The sequence below is a fragment of the Puma concolor genome, chromosome D3, assembly GCF_028749965.1.
Source record: "Puma concolor isolate L17-30 chromosome D3, mPumCon1.1.hap2, whole genome shotgun sequence".
Lineage (NCBI taxonomy): Eukaryota > Metazoa > Chordata > Mammalia > Carnivora > Felidae > Puma > Puma concolor.
Genome location: NC_141678.1, coordinates 40,396,108 through 40,411,008, shown reverse-complemented (window position 1 = coordinate 40,411,008; position 14,901 = coordinate 40,396,108). Strand labels below are relative to the sequence as shown.

Sequence of the window (14,901 nt, the reverse complement as noted above, 5' to 3'; positions counted from 1 at the left end):
TACCAGCATAGTTTTAGCTAATACCTCATTCTGTTGATTAAACATACCACCCCCCCCACCCAAGCTTTTTTGTGCTGAGAACATTTAAGATCTACTTTCTTAGCAACCGTTCGCATTTATTGAATGCTTCCTGCATGCCAAGCCCTGGGGGTGCAGAAGAAGTGTTCTCCACAGACTGGTGTTTGCCCCCAGGGACCTCTCTGTCTAAGGAGGAGGGAAAGGTGAACTTAGTGGAGGGGAGGGAGCAGCAGTCATTTAAGTGTGGTGACAACGAAGTGCCGAAACTGGTAGCCAATAGGAACCAGCCAGTGCAGTTAGCCTGGAAGCTGGTTCAAGGAGCTCATACTTGACTCGAGGCTGGAGGGATGGGCAAGACTTTGCCAGCTGGGTCCAGGCAGCGGAGGGTAGGACAGGAGAGGAGAGCTAGCATGCGTGGAGGCATGGCTGTGTGAAAAGGCACAATGTGTTCTGTAGGAAACACCGAATTATGTACAACACGTGGAGATCTCAAATGAAACTAACTTCGCTTCAGCCTACACCTCTCTGGGTAGTGCTAGAAATAGACGAAGTCGAAGGCACTCAGTCTCCTGCTAATAGTCTTGACTTGGCTTAAAGCACCACAAATCTTTTTTCAGAATCCCTTTCCTGGGAGTGTCTTTTTCTATCAGTAATATGGCACTGAGAATAATAGAAAATGGCTCCTTTTGTTTAGGGGACACAGGTCCTCTCTTCTAAAATCCACACTGCGTCAGCATCCTCGCTGCCCAGGGAAATTCCCCAAGCCAGCCTTTCTTCGTAACTGATCACTCTTTCCCGAACCCCATCTGCTCCCCTACCCTCCCTGTCACATCACACCCTCAGTCACCGTCCGGCCCTCCCTTCTCCGTGCTTCTGTTTGCGTCTAAAATCCCTGCACATGGCCTCACCCTTTGCCCTTTTATTTCTGGCCTCCCTCTAACACACAGCAGGCGCCGTGATACCTCCCACCACACCTTTCGAACTAGAGGGCCTCTCCACCCCATCATCAGCCTTCGTAATGTCACTTTTCTTATGTTATCAGCTCACTCGGAGTCATCTTGCATTTCCCAAAATATCACCATTGTGTTAGTTTCCTGAGGCTGCTGTTTCAAATGATCCCAAGCTCAGTGGCTTAAAACGACTCGCATTTATTCTCTAACAGCTCTGGAGCCAGAGCTGAGTGGAGACCAGGTTCTGGGCGGGGCTGAGCTCCCTCCGGCAGCTCTAGGGGAGACTCCCTTTCCTTGCCTTTCCATCTTCTAGGGCTGCGTTCCTTGTATTGCTCAGCTCAAGGCACTGCCCTCTGTCTTCAAAACCAGCATCAGAGCATCTTTAAATCTCTCTTCTGCTTCCACGGCCACATGGCCTTCTTCTGCATTCAGATCTCTTGTCTGCCTCTCTCTTACAAGGACGCTCGTGACTCCACTTAGGGCCCACCCAGATAGCCCAGGATAATCTCCACTTCCGAACATCCTTGACTAATCACATCTGTAAAGTCACATTTGCCACATAAGGTAACAGCCACAATTTCCTGGGACTAAGACATGGGCATATCTGGGCTATTTTTCCATCTATCTATGTCAACCACCAACACTGTCATCATGGTGAGATTTTACTCTGCTGAGGGAGACACCATTATGACCTCTGTCTTACAGATGAAGGAACTGAGGCACAGGAAAGTTCGTGGACTTGCTCAAGGCTACCGGATAGAAACACGGTAGAAAGAGGATTCATACCTAGGTCTGTCCAACGTGAAAGCATTTGCTGTGCACACACTGCTTTATCGTCTCTCCCATTCTGTGACTGGGCATCCGGGTGTTGGATCTCGGGGACCACAGGCTGTCATGGTCAGCACAACATGGATCATTTCCCAGACGCCGCGGTATATGTTCCCTCTCTAGCTGTACTTCTAGATGTTTCTTCCACAGAGAATACTGCTAATTAAGCAGCTGGGTGGGTAACAAGCAGTAATTTGCTTTTCCCATGAAAGGCCAGCGGAAGCCTCGTAGGTAGTCTGACATCAGGCTGCGGCTGACAAACATTAAGGAATAACTGAGCTCAGGCAAAAGTGCTCTGGAGAGAGTAATCAGGGAGCAGGACTGGGGTGGGGGTGGGGGGGAATCCGTGCTGAAAAGGACAATAGACTATTGTGAAGCAAAGCAAGGTACTGAAAGAAAGTTCTTCATATTAGGATATATATCATTGTATCACATTTATTGATCTTCTTGGATACTTTTATGACCTTTAATAAAAGTATTAAAGTAGCCCCCCCCCAAAAAAGGACAAATGGAAATGAAACAGAAATGAGAGGTCCAGTGACTCTCACTATGGAGAGAGCAAGAAAGGCAGAAAACGCTGTAGACAGAGGGCCTGCAGAAAAAACCCTGAGAATAAAGAATATGGCACAAAGAAAGGTACTTTCAGATTAACAATAAGGAAAATCTACATTCAGAGCAGACTACTGGAGGTTAAAAAGCCAGTGATCAATCTATTATTCATTTAAAAAACATTTTTAAATGTTTTTATTTAGTTTTGAGAGAGATGGGCAGGGGTGGGGGGGAGGGGCAGAGAGGGAGTCACAGAATCCGAAGCAGGTTCCAGACTCCGAGCTGTCAGCACAGAGCCCGCTGCGGGGCTCGAACTCACGAACCGTGAGATCATGACCTGAGTCAAAGTTGGACGCTTAACCGACTGAGCCACCCAGGCGCCCTTTATCTATTAGTTATTTTTAAGATTAAAATGTTTTCTCATCCTATGGATGTAGTGGGCCATGTGGAGAATAGAAAGAGCTGACCCCTAGCATCACAATGAGCGGCCCATGCCTTAATATCAGGGTTATTTATGGCAACTTAAGCCTCAGTGGCCTCATTTATAAAATGGGAATAAGAACGAGAAGATGGAAGAATTTATGTGAACTGCTGTAGCACAGGACTTTGTAGGAATGGGTAACAAAGAAACACTGCATTCGGTTTCTGCATCCTCATCAGAACAAAGGGTAATAAAGCTTGTTGAGGAGTCCAAGTATTTATTCATGTGTTCACATGGAATTTACTTTCACTTGTTCGTGGCCACAGATGTGACTAAGAGACTGGCTATCTACCTTCACGGAACCGATAGGCTAGCGGAATAGGCAATCTGGCATAAAATAGCAGAAGCATGGTACGGAAATAACGCTGTGAGAATGATGGGGAGAGGGGAGTGGGTTCAAATCTGGCCAGTCAGAAAGGGCTTCCTGGAGGAAGTGCTGTCTCAGACCAGACGAGAAAGTTGAAAAGGGGCTAAGTAGAGAAGAAAGGAGTTTGAGCTGGATGGATAGAAGAGACCAAAGAGGAGGCAGCTCGTGCAAAGGCCCTGAGCAGGACAACACAGCACCTATGAGAAAGTTAAAAGTAGTTCAGGGAGGACTGAAGTGCAAAAACACAGGGAATGTGAAGAAGAGAGGCTGTGAAGGAAAAAGTTCCCTGATTACGTCACACCCTGTAAGTCATGGTAAGGAGGTGGACTTTTTGTCCCAAGGGTAAGGAGGACCCACTGAAGATTGATAAGCAGAAGATTCAGTGATTCTCTCTGCATTTTAGAAAGATTATGTGAGCTAGTATACAAATGACTAGATTAATGGAAAACCAGAGGTGGGAAGACCACTTAGGAGGTATTTGTAATCATCTAGGTGAGAAACGATAATGATTTAACTAGGATAGTGGCAGAGAGAATGGAGAGAAGTGAATAGAAATTAAATTCATGGGACTTGGGGATGAATCCAACCACCCATTCATTCATTCATTCAACCGACTTTTGTGAGCCTGCCTCCGAGATGTGGGGGTGAGGTAGAGGGGAAAAAAAATCAAAGTTTTCCCCCGTGTTTCTGGGTTGAAAATAATGGGTAGATAGTGGTGCTATTTACAGGGGTAGGAAACACAGAATAAGGAGGCTTGTAGGAAAGATACTGAGCCCAGTTTTAGAGGTGATAGGTCTGGAGTAATGCCTTTATTTTTTATAACACAGATATCCTGGGGTCCCCCAGCCTGTGAGCATAAATGCGGTAAGGTTAACAATTAATAACCAAGTCTGGTGATATTTTAGTCCTCTCTCGTCTTTGCTCCTCCTCCACTTAATCCTGATCGTCCCCAAGAATGGGTTTCACGTGTATTTGGGAACAAATCTGTTTGCTGCCTCCTGCTCAGGCTTCCTTGCCACAGTGCCAAGAACTTCTTATGATGGGGGCCATCTGTGACAATGCCACTGCTTCAGTTACTAGCGTCCCTGGTAGATAGCTGCTCTGCCGTCTTTGCTAAGTGTATGCGCACGCGCGTGTGTGCGTGAGTGTAGGGAAGGTGGTGGTGCTGTTTGCACTAGATTTTCTCCTTAATAAATTAACAAGCACAGAGAGTTAACATGTGAGCCTGTAAATAACACATGCCTTGCAGTTGGCATCGCTAAGAAGGTCTGAAAGGACTAACAACTTTGCATCTCATCTTGAAGCACGAGTGGGCTGACCGCTGTGGAAAAAGGAATCCTGGAAAGGATGCTAGTCGAACAGCCTTGCACATTTTCACCATCAGGATGGTTTTAGACAGCAACAGCAGATAAACAAGTGTGCTGGTATGAAGCTTTTCTTAGTTTACAAATGACAGGGACTAGAAAACAACAACCTGGTGGTTACAAAAGTTTGCTTTCTGGTTTGTTTCTTCCAACTTTAAAATAGACACAGTGTGGGGCGCCTGGGTGGCTCGGTCGGTTAAGCATCCGACTTTGGCTCAGGTCATGAGTTCGAGCCCCACGTCAGGCTCTATGAAGACAGCTCACAGCCTGGAGCCTGCTTCGGATTCTGTCTCCCTCTTTCTTTGCCCTCCCAGCTCACGCTCTCTCTCTCTCTCTCTCTGAAGAAATAAATAAACATTAACAAAAATAAAAAAAAAAATAGACACAGTGCAATGCAGAGGTTCTGGACCAGTGAAACTGAGGAGAAGGGAAATCAGAATTAAGGAAGCAAAACAGTGCGTGGGTGTGGGGCAGCCAAGAATGGTCTGGAGCGACGGGGCGTGAGAGGGAAAGGGGAAAAAGAGGAAAAGAAAACGAACACCTTACAAATCCAAAACAATCCACCATATGGAAGCTTCCAACAGAGTTCTGCAAATAGAGAAGAGCCGTGAAATTGAACATATTTTAAAACTTTAAAGTATGAAGAGTCACATATGTCTGTCTTGGTGTTCTGAAAAATGAACCATGATAGACAAAAATGCCACCCTCTGACTTCTCATAGGTTTACTAAATTAGAGGCTTTTCAAAAGAAATGCCTAAAGTTGTAGGTGGAACATGGGTGACCTGTCAGGGGACCGAGTCATTGGTAGCAGTCAGTGGTGCGCCAACTAGCATCCTGTTGAAACTTCAAGGGAAAACGGATATCGTGAACATTTTAAAGGGAGGAAGGATAAAAGTTCTTCATTTTCTATAAAAGTCTGATTGTGATGTTTAAAGATTTCCACAAAACAAAAATATCTGGTGCCCACAGCCCGTTTCCCACGCGCAAAAACAGAATGGGCAGATTGGAACAGTAGGAATGGGAGAAACATTTCCTTTTCATTTCTCCCAAATTTCCCACCTCCTTTGGCTGTTTTGCATAGGACTTCGGAAACCTCTTTTGAGGTCACCTACTTTGAGAGAATAGAGTCTCTGATTTTTCAGGTGACATGGCAGTGAGCCCAGAAAACATAAATCTTAAGTGTATTCTTCATTTCTGTTGGTCTTCTAAAAAAGAAAAGGTGATCATTTCTTCCCCATCTTGCTAAGTTTTCGTTAGTTTGTGCTAGGCACTGACTAAAATGAAAATCTCACTGTTAAGCACCGAAAATCTGTATCCCAAAAAGCTAAGCCCACCAGGTAATTGTTTCATCCTTCTTATTTTTGATATACAGTAGCCAAGGTAGCAATGAAAGGCTCAGAGAGGTCTGATGGTTTTTAGTCCCATGAACTTTAGTGGATAAACAATCACATTTTCCACATGGACCGAAGTCATTGCAGCCATGGTAAATCAAGAAAGTAATCGTGACGAAAATCCACATTACCATTATGCTGCTCTTTTAAAAATACAACCTTACAAAATAAAACCCACCTACCCCGAAGCTGTGGAATAATTTTAGCAATTGAAAATTACTACCTTCTCTAGAATAACATGTACTTAGAAATAAAAGACGCAGAAACCAACGTGATGTATGCATTCTGCTTTCTCTAGAGCACATTCAACATCAATTTACAATATATCATGCCAAATATATTCAATAAGCAGTGCTAAAATAATTTTGTCTGTCTTTGCTGCATCTAAGTATTCTGCTTTTTTAGTAAATTCATTTTGCACTATAGATGATAAAAACATTATTAGAGAGATGTCATTCTTACTAAAAAAGCTGGATTTCTCCCTTAGCCCCTCTGGTACCATAAGCAACCTAATAAACCAAAAAGGGTGCATCGGGGGTACGCTTTATAAAACTGTTCATCCCAAATTCACACACATCGTGAAACATGAAATTCACTCCAGCATGTTAAAAGAAAAATTATGGATTAGCACAGAAATCAAACACAAAGAGACTATTCATTTTCTTTTCCAGAGCCCAGAATTGCCATTAGCTTACCTTATTAGCTGAAATGCCAAACAGAATGTCTTTATGGAAAATTAAGTTCATTATTCATCTCAGCTTTGATTTGGTATAGTGCAGCTGAGAGCAGTTAGCTCCTCTCTATGATTTGCCGACGCAAAGTGGGTGAGTAAGGCAGTAAACACAGAACTTGGGAGGTGCGGAGTGGTTGGCCATGGCTCACAACTCTAGACTTGCAACTTTACATTTTCATTCATATGAAGATACTAATGAAATCAAATCTTATAACTAAAGAATAACACTTAAGTAAACAGTGTAGATTTTTAAAGCCCATGCAGTTTTGCATAGCAGTTGTAGAGTCTTGCACACTCACCATCCCAGCAAAATTACATTGCTATCTTTCATTATCTCGGTAGATTCTTAGGCTACTGGCTCACTTTGCAGCACACACAGTGGCTAATGTGTATTCTGTCAAGGAGAAATACACATGGGGGAGTGATCTCCGCAATTTTCTAAAAAAGGAATACCGGCTTGTCTGACTAGCGATGGAAAGACAGATGCATTTTACAGTTTTGAAGATAAGTATACAGACACATATAAATTGGATACAACATTCTAATAGCTAATGCAGACAGAGACGTTAGGGTTCCAACAGTAAAATAAGAATAGATACCTGTCTTCTGAATATCAAATTCACCTAAAATAAGTCATATTCTTTAATAATTCCTTAATTTTCCTCAAACCAATTAAACCGGTTTCAGAAACCCTTGGGCAAACACAAGAGTACGTCTCCTTCCCAGATGGGCAAAGGAAGGACACTGCAATCAGTGTCCTCTCCCAGGTGTTTTACTTCACAGAATTTGAACATTTATTAAAATCCAGCTTTAACAAGTAAAATGTGCCATCATAACAGCCAGACAAGTCCAAGATTATCAACAGACAAGGGCAACATGACTGAGCAAAGTAATTTTAGCTTAAAGACTTCGAAACCTTTCTTGTCTTTGTCACCTTGCAAAACCAGACCCTAAAACTCTCCTCTCCTGAATTAGTGAGAACATAGCCGCCTCTAGTGAGCAATGATAAAGGAAAAGCAATAATTAAGGGATTGATTTGCCTCAAAATGTGAAGCAGAGTTACCATATGACTCATACTTCAATATCCAAGAGAAATGAATACATGTGTCCACACAAAAGTTTGTACACAAATGTTGATAGCACCATTATGCACAAGAGCCAAGAAATGGAAACAACCCTAATTTCCATCAGCTGGCGAATGGTTAAAAATATGTGGTATATCTACACAATGGAATATTATTTGGCATTAAAAATAAATTAAGTGTTGATATATGCTATAACATGGATGAATCTTGAGAATAGTAGGCTGATTGAAAAAGCTAGTCACAAAACATTACATCTTGTATGATACTATGTATATAAAATGCTCAGAATAAGCAGAATCTAGGGAGATAGAAAGTGGATTCGTGGTCACCCTGGGCACAGGGTAGCAGTACGGGGAAGAGAATGCTAATAAATAGAGTTTCTTATTGAGGTGGTGAAAATGTCCATATCTTAGGTTGTGATGATGTTTGCACAATGCTGTGGATATACTAAAACCATTAAATTCTATATTTTTAATAAGGGAATCTTATGGTTGGTAAATTATATGTCAATAAACATATTAATAAAATTATTAATTTGCCATGGAAACACTGCCATATAGTGTTTGTAATGATAAGAATTAGTCATATAAAGTAAATTCTGCAGAAAGGAGATGGGGAGAAATGGGGCGGGGGGAGACTGAGGATAATGCCAAATGTAGGAAACCCTTGGGGATTCATGAGCTATAGACCTGACCAAAGGGACCATTTGTGTTGATGTTTAGTCATGGCTAATTTTCAATAAAGAAAAAACGTCCCCATATCAGAGAGAGTGAGGGGAAGAGGAAGGAGAGGGGGAGGATGACAATAAAGGAAGAGGAGAAAAAAGAGAAGAAAGAGGAAAAGGAAAAAATAGAAGGAGAATAGGGACAGACTTGCTTTTGATGAATAAGGGCAGATGATTCAAGAGGGAAAACAGGATCACAACTCTTAATTCTGTTGAGATGATATCAAATGACCTAGATGAGAATAAAAAGCAAGAAAGATTGTACAAGGAGGGTTTTGAAGTGTTCCCATTAAAGGAACTTGTTTCATACACGAGAGATGAGTTTTCCATCAAGGATGAATACAGGTAAGTGATGAGCATCTATAAGAATTGCACCAAGATGGGGGCACCTGGGTGGCTCAGTTGGCTAAGAATCTGGCTCTTGATTTCAGCTCAGGGTCGTGAGTTCAAGCCCCACATTGGGCTCCACATTGGACATGGAGCCTACTAAAAAAATGAAACAAAACAAAAAAACCAAACAGACAAAACCAAAAACTAAAAACCAAAAAAAAAAAAAAAAAAATTAAAGGAAAAAAAAATCCAAACACAATTTTAAGAAGAGGCCTTTTAAAAAGATATAAACTGGAACAAATAGAAGAACAAAGATAATCCCAAGCCTTGGTCCAGATGGTATAACGGTATAACAGATGATGATGAAGGAGGAGGAAGAGGAGGAGGAGCAGTGGGGAGGAGGGAGGAAGAGGACAAAACATCAAGCTCTCAAGCTCTCCCATTTTCTCTATCAAAGAAAATGATCTACAAGATGGTACATGTAGAAGAAGAAGCATGGGGAAGAGAAGTTTGGATTCCAGGAAAACGTCTTGTATGCAGATGACTCATAAATTTACATTTTCATTCCCGCTTTCCCATAGGAGCTTCAGGTCCTTGACACATTCACTTAGATACTTTACAGCATGTCATCCACAGGAGCATCCAAATCAAGCTCATTTTCTCCTCCCGGCTCCCCTGCCCACTCCTGACTGAAGCTCTACCAGAGTCCCCGCTTGAGGGAATGGAAACACCATCTTCCATGCAAGTCAGAAACATAGGTCCCGTTCTGGACACTTCCTTCTCCCTCTGCATCACCAAGTCCTATAGATTTGGAATCTCTGGAAATTATCCAACTTTTGCCTCAATATCACCATCTCCACCCTAGTCCCAGCCGCCAGGATCTTTTACTTGGGATGTATATTTTACCTTTCGTGGCTTCTTCCACGTTTCTTATTGTTTCACTCCATCTAAAGGGATGTTTTCAGAAGGCAAAGCGAATGTCAGCTTTCCCTACTTCTACCCTCCTCCACACAACAGTGAGAATATAAAGATTCAAAATTTAAACACAACCCCAGGGCCTTGAATGATATAGTGCTGCATATCTTCCCAACCTCCTCTTGCACTATCTTGGTGACCCAGCCACACTAGATTTATCTCTGACCCTTTTGTTTCTTCCTGCCGTTGCATGATTCCCTTCATTCATAGTCTAATTGACTAGTTCTTCCTTCAGACCTAATCTCAGTCATCACTTCCTAGGGCGTGCTTCTCTGAAGTTCTGTCCGTAATTATTAGAGTATCATAATCTCCTTCACAGGTACTGAGCAAAGTGGTCCCTTGGGATAGGTTTGTACTTGTGAGCGGTGGGCTCAGAAGGTGCATGGGCCACTACATTCTTGGCATCTTTGAAGAGACTTGGCTTCCATTGAGTCTCTTAGTTAAACGAACTATGGAGAGATCTACCTCCCCATTGGTCACTCTCCTAAAAAGACAAGTAAGAGGAATGCATTGCATGGAGGAAAGGCAGGGAATAAGCATTCTGGGCGTTAGGGACCCAGCAGTCTTATCTTAGGTGCAAGATGTTTATGTAGTGTTAAGAAATACCAGTTGCCCAATCCCTTAGAATCCGTAGGGGCCCTAGTCCTGTGGGAAGCTCGATTCTGCCAATTCCTCCCACTAAAGGAAAGGGCGGCCCTGACTGCAGACAAGGGACAGCTCCCACCACAGTTCATCAGGAGCCCTTGACATAGTAGTAAATTTAAATTTATTTGTGCAGTCGATTTTAGTAATATTTATTTCCCCACTGACAATAAGGAGCATGAGAGTAGGGATCATGTCTGTTTCTGATCATCACTGTATCCTTTGCAACTACACAGGGCCTGGCAACAGTAGGCATTTAATAAATATTTCTTGAATGAATAAAGGAAAGAGCTCTGAAGTTGGCAGGCTGTGGTGAGAGGGTGATGACAGTATAATTGCTACTAGCAAAATAATTTAAAGCATGTGTTCTGTGTTGGGAGTCAGGGCTATTCTTCTTCATTATAAAATCTGATCATTCTCTTTTTCCCTGGTCAACATGGCTCTGATGTCACCACTGCATGAAGATCCACTATTAGTCAAACACATGACTTTTGCTTAGAAAATTAGCATGCAGGATGTTAATTTAAAATATCATAAGATTTACTAGATTAATAGATTAATAAATTGATTTTCTCAATAAGGACATTTTCCTTTTTAAAAAGAGGACACACCTAGGGGTGCCTGGGTGGCTCAGTCGGTTGAGTGTCCGACTTAGGCTCAGGTCATGATCTCACAGTTCATGTGTTCGAGCCTCGCATCAGGCTCTGTGCTGACAGCCCGGAGCCTGGAGCTTGGTTTGGGTTCTGTGTCTCCGTCTCTCTCTCTCTCTCTCTCTCTCTCTCTCTCTTTCTCTGTCCCTCCCCCTCTTGCACTCTGTCTCTCTCTCTCTCTCAAAAATAAATAATGAACATTAGAAAAAATTAAAAAAAAAAAAAGAGGACACACCTGAAAACACTCAGCTTAAGTTTTTGTGCCCAGGCAAATGATATCTTTATGTACTCAAAGAACTTTTGGTAGGACCCCAGAATCCAGGTAGCTAATCTTAAAGATTGTTCAAGAAAGTGCAGTAGCAAAAGACAAAGATAGAGAAGGCTTTTAAATCATCCAAGAGATAACAGCTTGATAGGCTTGAACTTACAAGGCAACATCATCCTAGAATAGGCTGTTAAATAGTAGGTCTCCTAGCGCGAAGAGAAACGGCCCGGGTTTATGAAGAAGTTAGTAAGAAAAGCTGACCGTGCTTTGCTTTTATTTTTATGTTAGGAAAGCACCTTGGTCGATAGGTAAACACATGCTCTGAGCTTTCTTATGCAAACTCATTTTTGCAGAAAGAAAAGAGCAGGAAAATATTTCTAAATATTAACAGGACTGGTTTTCACAGAAACTGAATTTTTTCTCCCTTCTCCTCCTGGAATCCATTCCAAAGAACAAAAACAGCAGCACAACAAAACGAAGAGAAGCCCACAAATCATATTTTCAGCAAAACCGGCAGAAAATGCGCCAACTCCAAAGTCGGAGTCCAGCGGAAAGCCAAGGAGGGAAGTCACAATAATGTGGCAGGTAAATTAGAGGCATGAGGGGGACCTGGATGCAGCGGAGCTCCGTCAAATACACAGTCGTCCAAAGTGAGGACCTCAGTGTGAAAGGAAAGCCGTGGAAAGGTCTGGAACTAACGTAGGTGGTGGAGTATAAGTGGGCAACTTTCATTAAGGGCCAGAACAATTCTTTCTCAAGATGACTGTATCCTTTGTGTCCCCATACAACAGGCAGCCTGTGTGAAGTAATTGAAGGAGAAAAGAACTAGGTTTGGTCTGAGAGTTGGAGGATGTGTGACTCCATAGATGCATCATATTATAAAGAAACAGTTTAAACTGTAGCAACAGCAAAGGCAGCCCTTGGTTCTTGGGAAACTACTGCCCACCATTCCCTCTGAAGGAAACTTCTGATTCTCTAGGAAAATATAACTCATTCAGATAGGAGTCACATAAAAGGAATACACATACAGGTACTATAAAGAATATAAAAAAGGGGCGCCTGGGTGGCTCAGTTGGTTGGGCATCCGACTCTTGAGTTAGGCTCAGGTCATGATCTCACAGTTTGTGGGTTTGAGCCCCACGTCGGGCTTTGCGCTGACAGTGTGGAGCCTGCTTCAGAGTCTCTGTCTCCCTCTCTCTCTCTGCCTCTCCCCTGCTTGCATGCACGTGTGCTCTCTCTCAAAAATAAACATTAAAAAAAAAAAAGAATATAAAAAAGAGTAAATAATAAAAATGCACTGGGAAAAGATGTTGCCACAAAGAAGATTGGAAACATACCCCAAATTCAAAACATAATTAATGAAGCAATTACAGCTATAAAAGAAGATCACAAAGAAGAATTATAAACACTCAGGGAAGAAATGAGGATACCAGAAAAGGTTCCTTGTAGACAGTTGGAGGATGTGACATAGGAACAGGCAGAACTGAAAGAAAGGAAGGTAAATGAAGGGACAGGAAAGATAAAAACGGAAAAGAGCAGGGAAGTGGTGATAAAAAGAGAAGGATTAGAGAAGCAAGGAAATCTATCCAACATATGGATGGCTGTAATTCTGAAGAAGAAAATCAAAGTAATAGCATAAAATAATTAACTTAAAATATAATTCAATGAAGTTTTGCTGAAATAAAAAAAAAGGCTCAACTTGATTTAATGAAAAGGTACCCATTTTATCAGTGACAAGCCATTCAGAATGATCAACATAAAGACATATCTCAGAGAAACTATTGGAAACAACCCTTTAGGCAGTTGGGCAGAAAGATAAAATCCAGGTTGAAGGAGAAAAAAGGAGGTTGAGATCAGATAACCCACAGAAACACTTAACCTCGGAACATAGGAGAGCAGTATCTATCTATAAGATATCAAGCCCAGAAAGCAGAAGCCAAGAATTTTCTATCCAGTCAAGCTCTCCTTCAAGTATAAAGACTCAAGTGAAAACATGGCTTTGAACAGGCAGGAATTTGGGTTATATTGCTCAAATGAGCCTTTCTAGGGGGAAAATAATAGGGAACAAGCTATAGACAGGCATGATGTCAACAGAAAAATGTCAGCAAAGAACCAATCGCTAACATTCCCATGTTCAGTGCAGCATTATCTATAATTGCCAAGATATGGAAATGACATCGGTGTCCCCTGGTGGATGAATGGATAAAGGAGATGTGGTGCACATATAATGGAATATTACTTGGCCATAGAAAGAAGGAAATCCTGCCATTTGTAACAGCATGGATGGATTTCGAAATCTAAAAAAAGAAAACAAAACAAAAACAACCCAAAAGCGAGCTCCTGGATACAGAGAACAGATCGGTGGTTGCCAGGGGCGGAGGGTTGGGGGTGGATGCAATTGTTAAAGATCAATTGTACACACTTCCAGTTGTAAAATACCTAAGTCCTGGGAATGTAATGTACAGCAGGGTAACTATAGTTAATAATACTGCAATGCATATTTGAAAGTTGCTAAGAGACTAGATCGTGAAAGTTTTCATCCCAAGAAAAACGTTTTTTTTTTTTTTTTTTGTAATCATGTGTGATGATGACTGTTAATCAGACTTAGTGTGGTGATCATTTCATGATAGATATAAATCTGAAATCATTATGTGGTACACCTGAGACAAATGTAATGTTACATTTCAGTTACACATAATAAAAATAAAAGTAGAAATAGAAATAACTGGCCAAAACCTAGTTCAGTACATTTTAGAAGAAATCCACCTTCTTCACGGATTTAAAAGGGATGATCCAACATTACACAAAGTTCCTGTCAGACACACTTTAAGCATTTTTTTCTATTTCTAATTTGTCATAATTTTTAATTCAATCATTAGTAGCTGTTGAATATTACAAAATATAATTTATGCATACATTAAGATAATCATGTAGTTTTTCCTTTAATTTCCTAATGCTGTGAAGTATGTATCTTTTCTAATGTTAAGCTTTCCTCTCATTACCAAATAAATCCCATCTGGTCATGTTATTTTACATTGTTTATAATTATTTAATTTTGTTGAAATATTTATTGAGAATTTTTGCATCAGAAGCGCCTGGGTAAGTGTCTGACTCTTGATTTCAGCTCAGGTCAGGATCCCACAGTTTGTGAGATTGAGCCCCGTGTCAGGCTCTGTGCTGACCTAGGTGGAACGTGCTTGGGATTCTCTCTTCCTCTCTCTCTCTCTGCCCTTCCCCCGCTTGTGCGCACGCTCTCTCTCTCTCTCTCTCAAAATAAATAAATAAACTTAAAGAATTTTTACATCAAGTTCATTATAAACAAATTGCATTAAAAGTTTCCTTTTTCAAACTGCCTTTGTCTAAAATTATACTAAATCCTAAAATGAATTTGATGAACTTGGCATCTTTTTTTGTTCAGATCTCCAGAAGAATTTTTATATAACAGGGATTACCCCTACCTTGCAAGTTTCCTAGAACCTTTGGGTCTGGTCTTTTTTTTTTCTGAGTAAATTTTAAGTTAATGTGTTAATTTCTTAAACTGCCATGGA

General features: G+C 41.4%; 1 protein-coding gene across 18 annotated transcripts in view; it reads right to left on the bottom strand.

Moving 5' to 3' along the window:
* DLGAP1 (DLG associated protein 1) overlaps window positions 1-14,901 on the bottom strand; it is a 904,837-nt gene that overhangs the window by 289,727 nt on the left and 600,209 nt on the right. The window contains exon 1 of one of the 18 annotated variants that reach the window (XM_086682550.1): window positions 6,645-6,883. The exons of the other annotated variants lie outside the window; for them this stretch is intronic. Within the exon in view, the coding sequence (XP_086538676.1) occupies window positions 6,645-6,695 (51 nt within the window). The 5' untranslated portion in view covers window positions 6,696-6,883. Of the gene's footprint in view, window positions 1-6,644; window positions 6,884-14,901 lie in introns of those variants that run through there. 18 annotated transcript variants of the gene reach the window in all.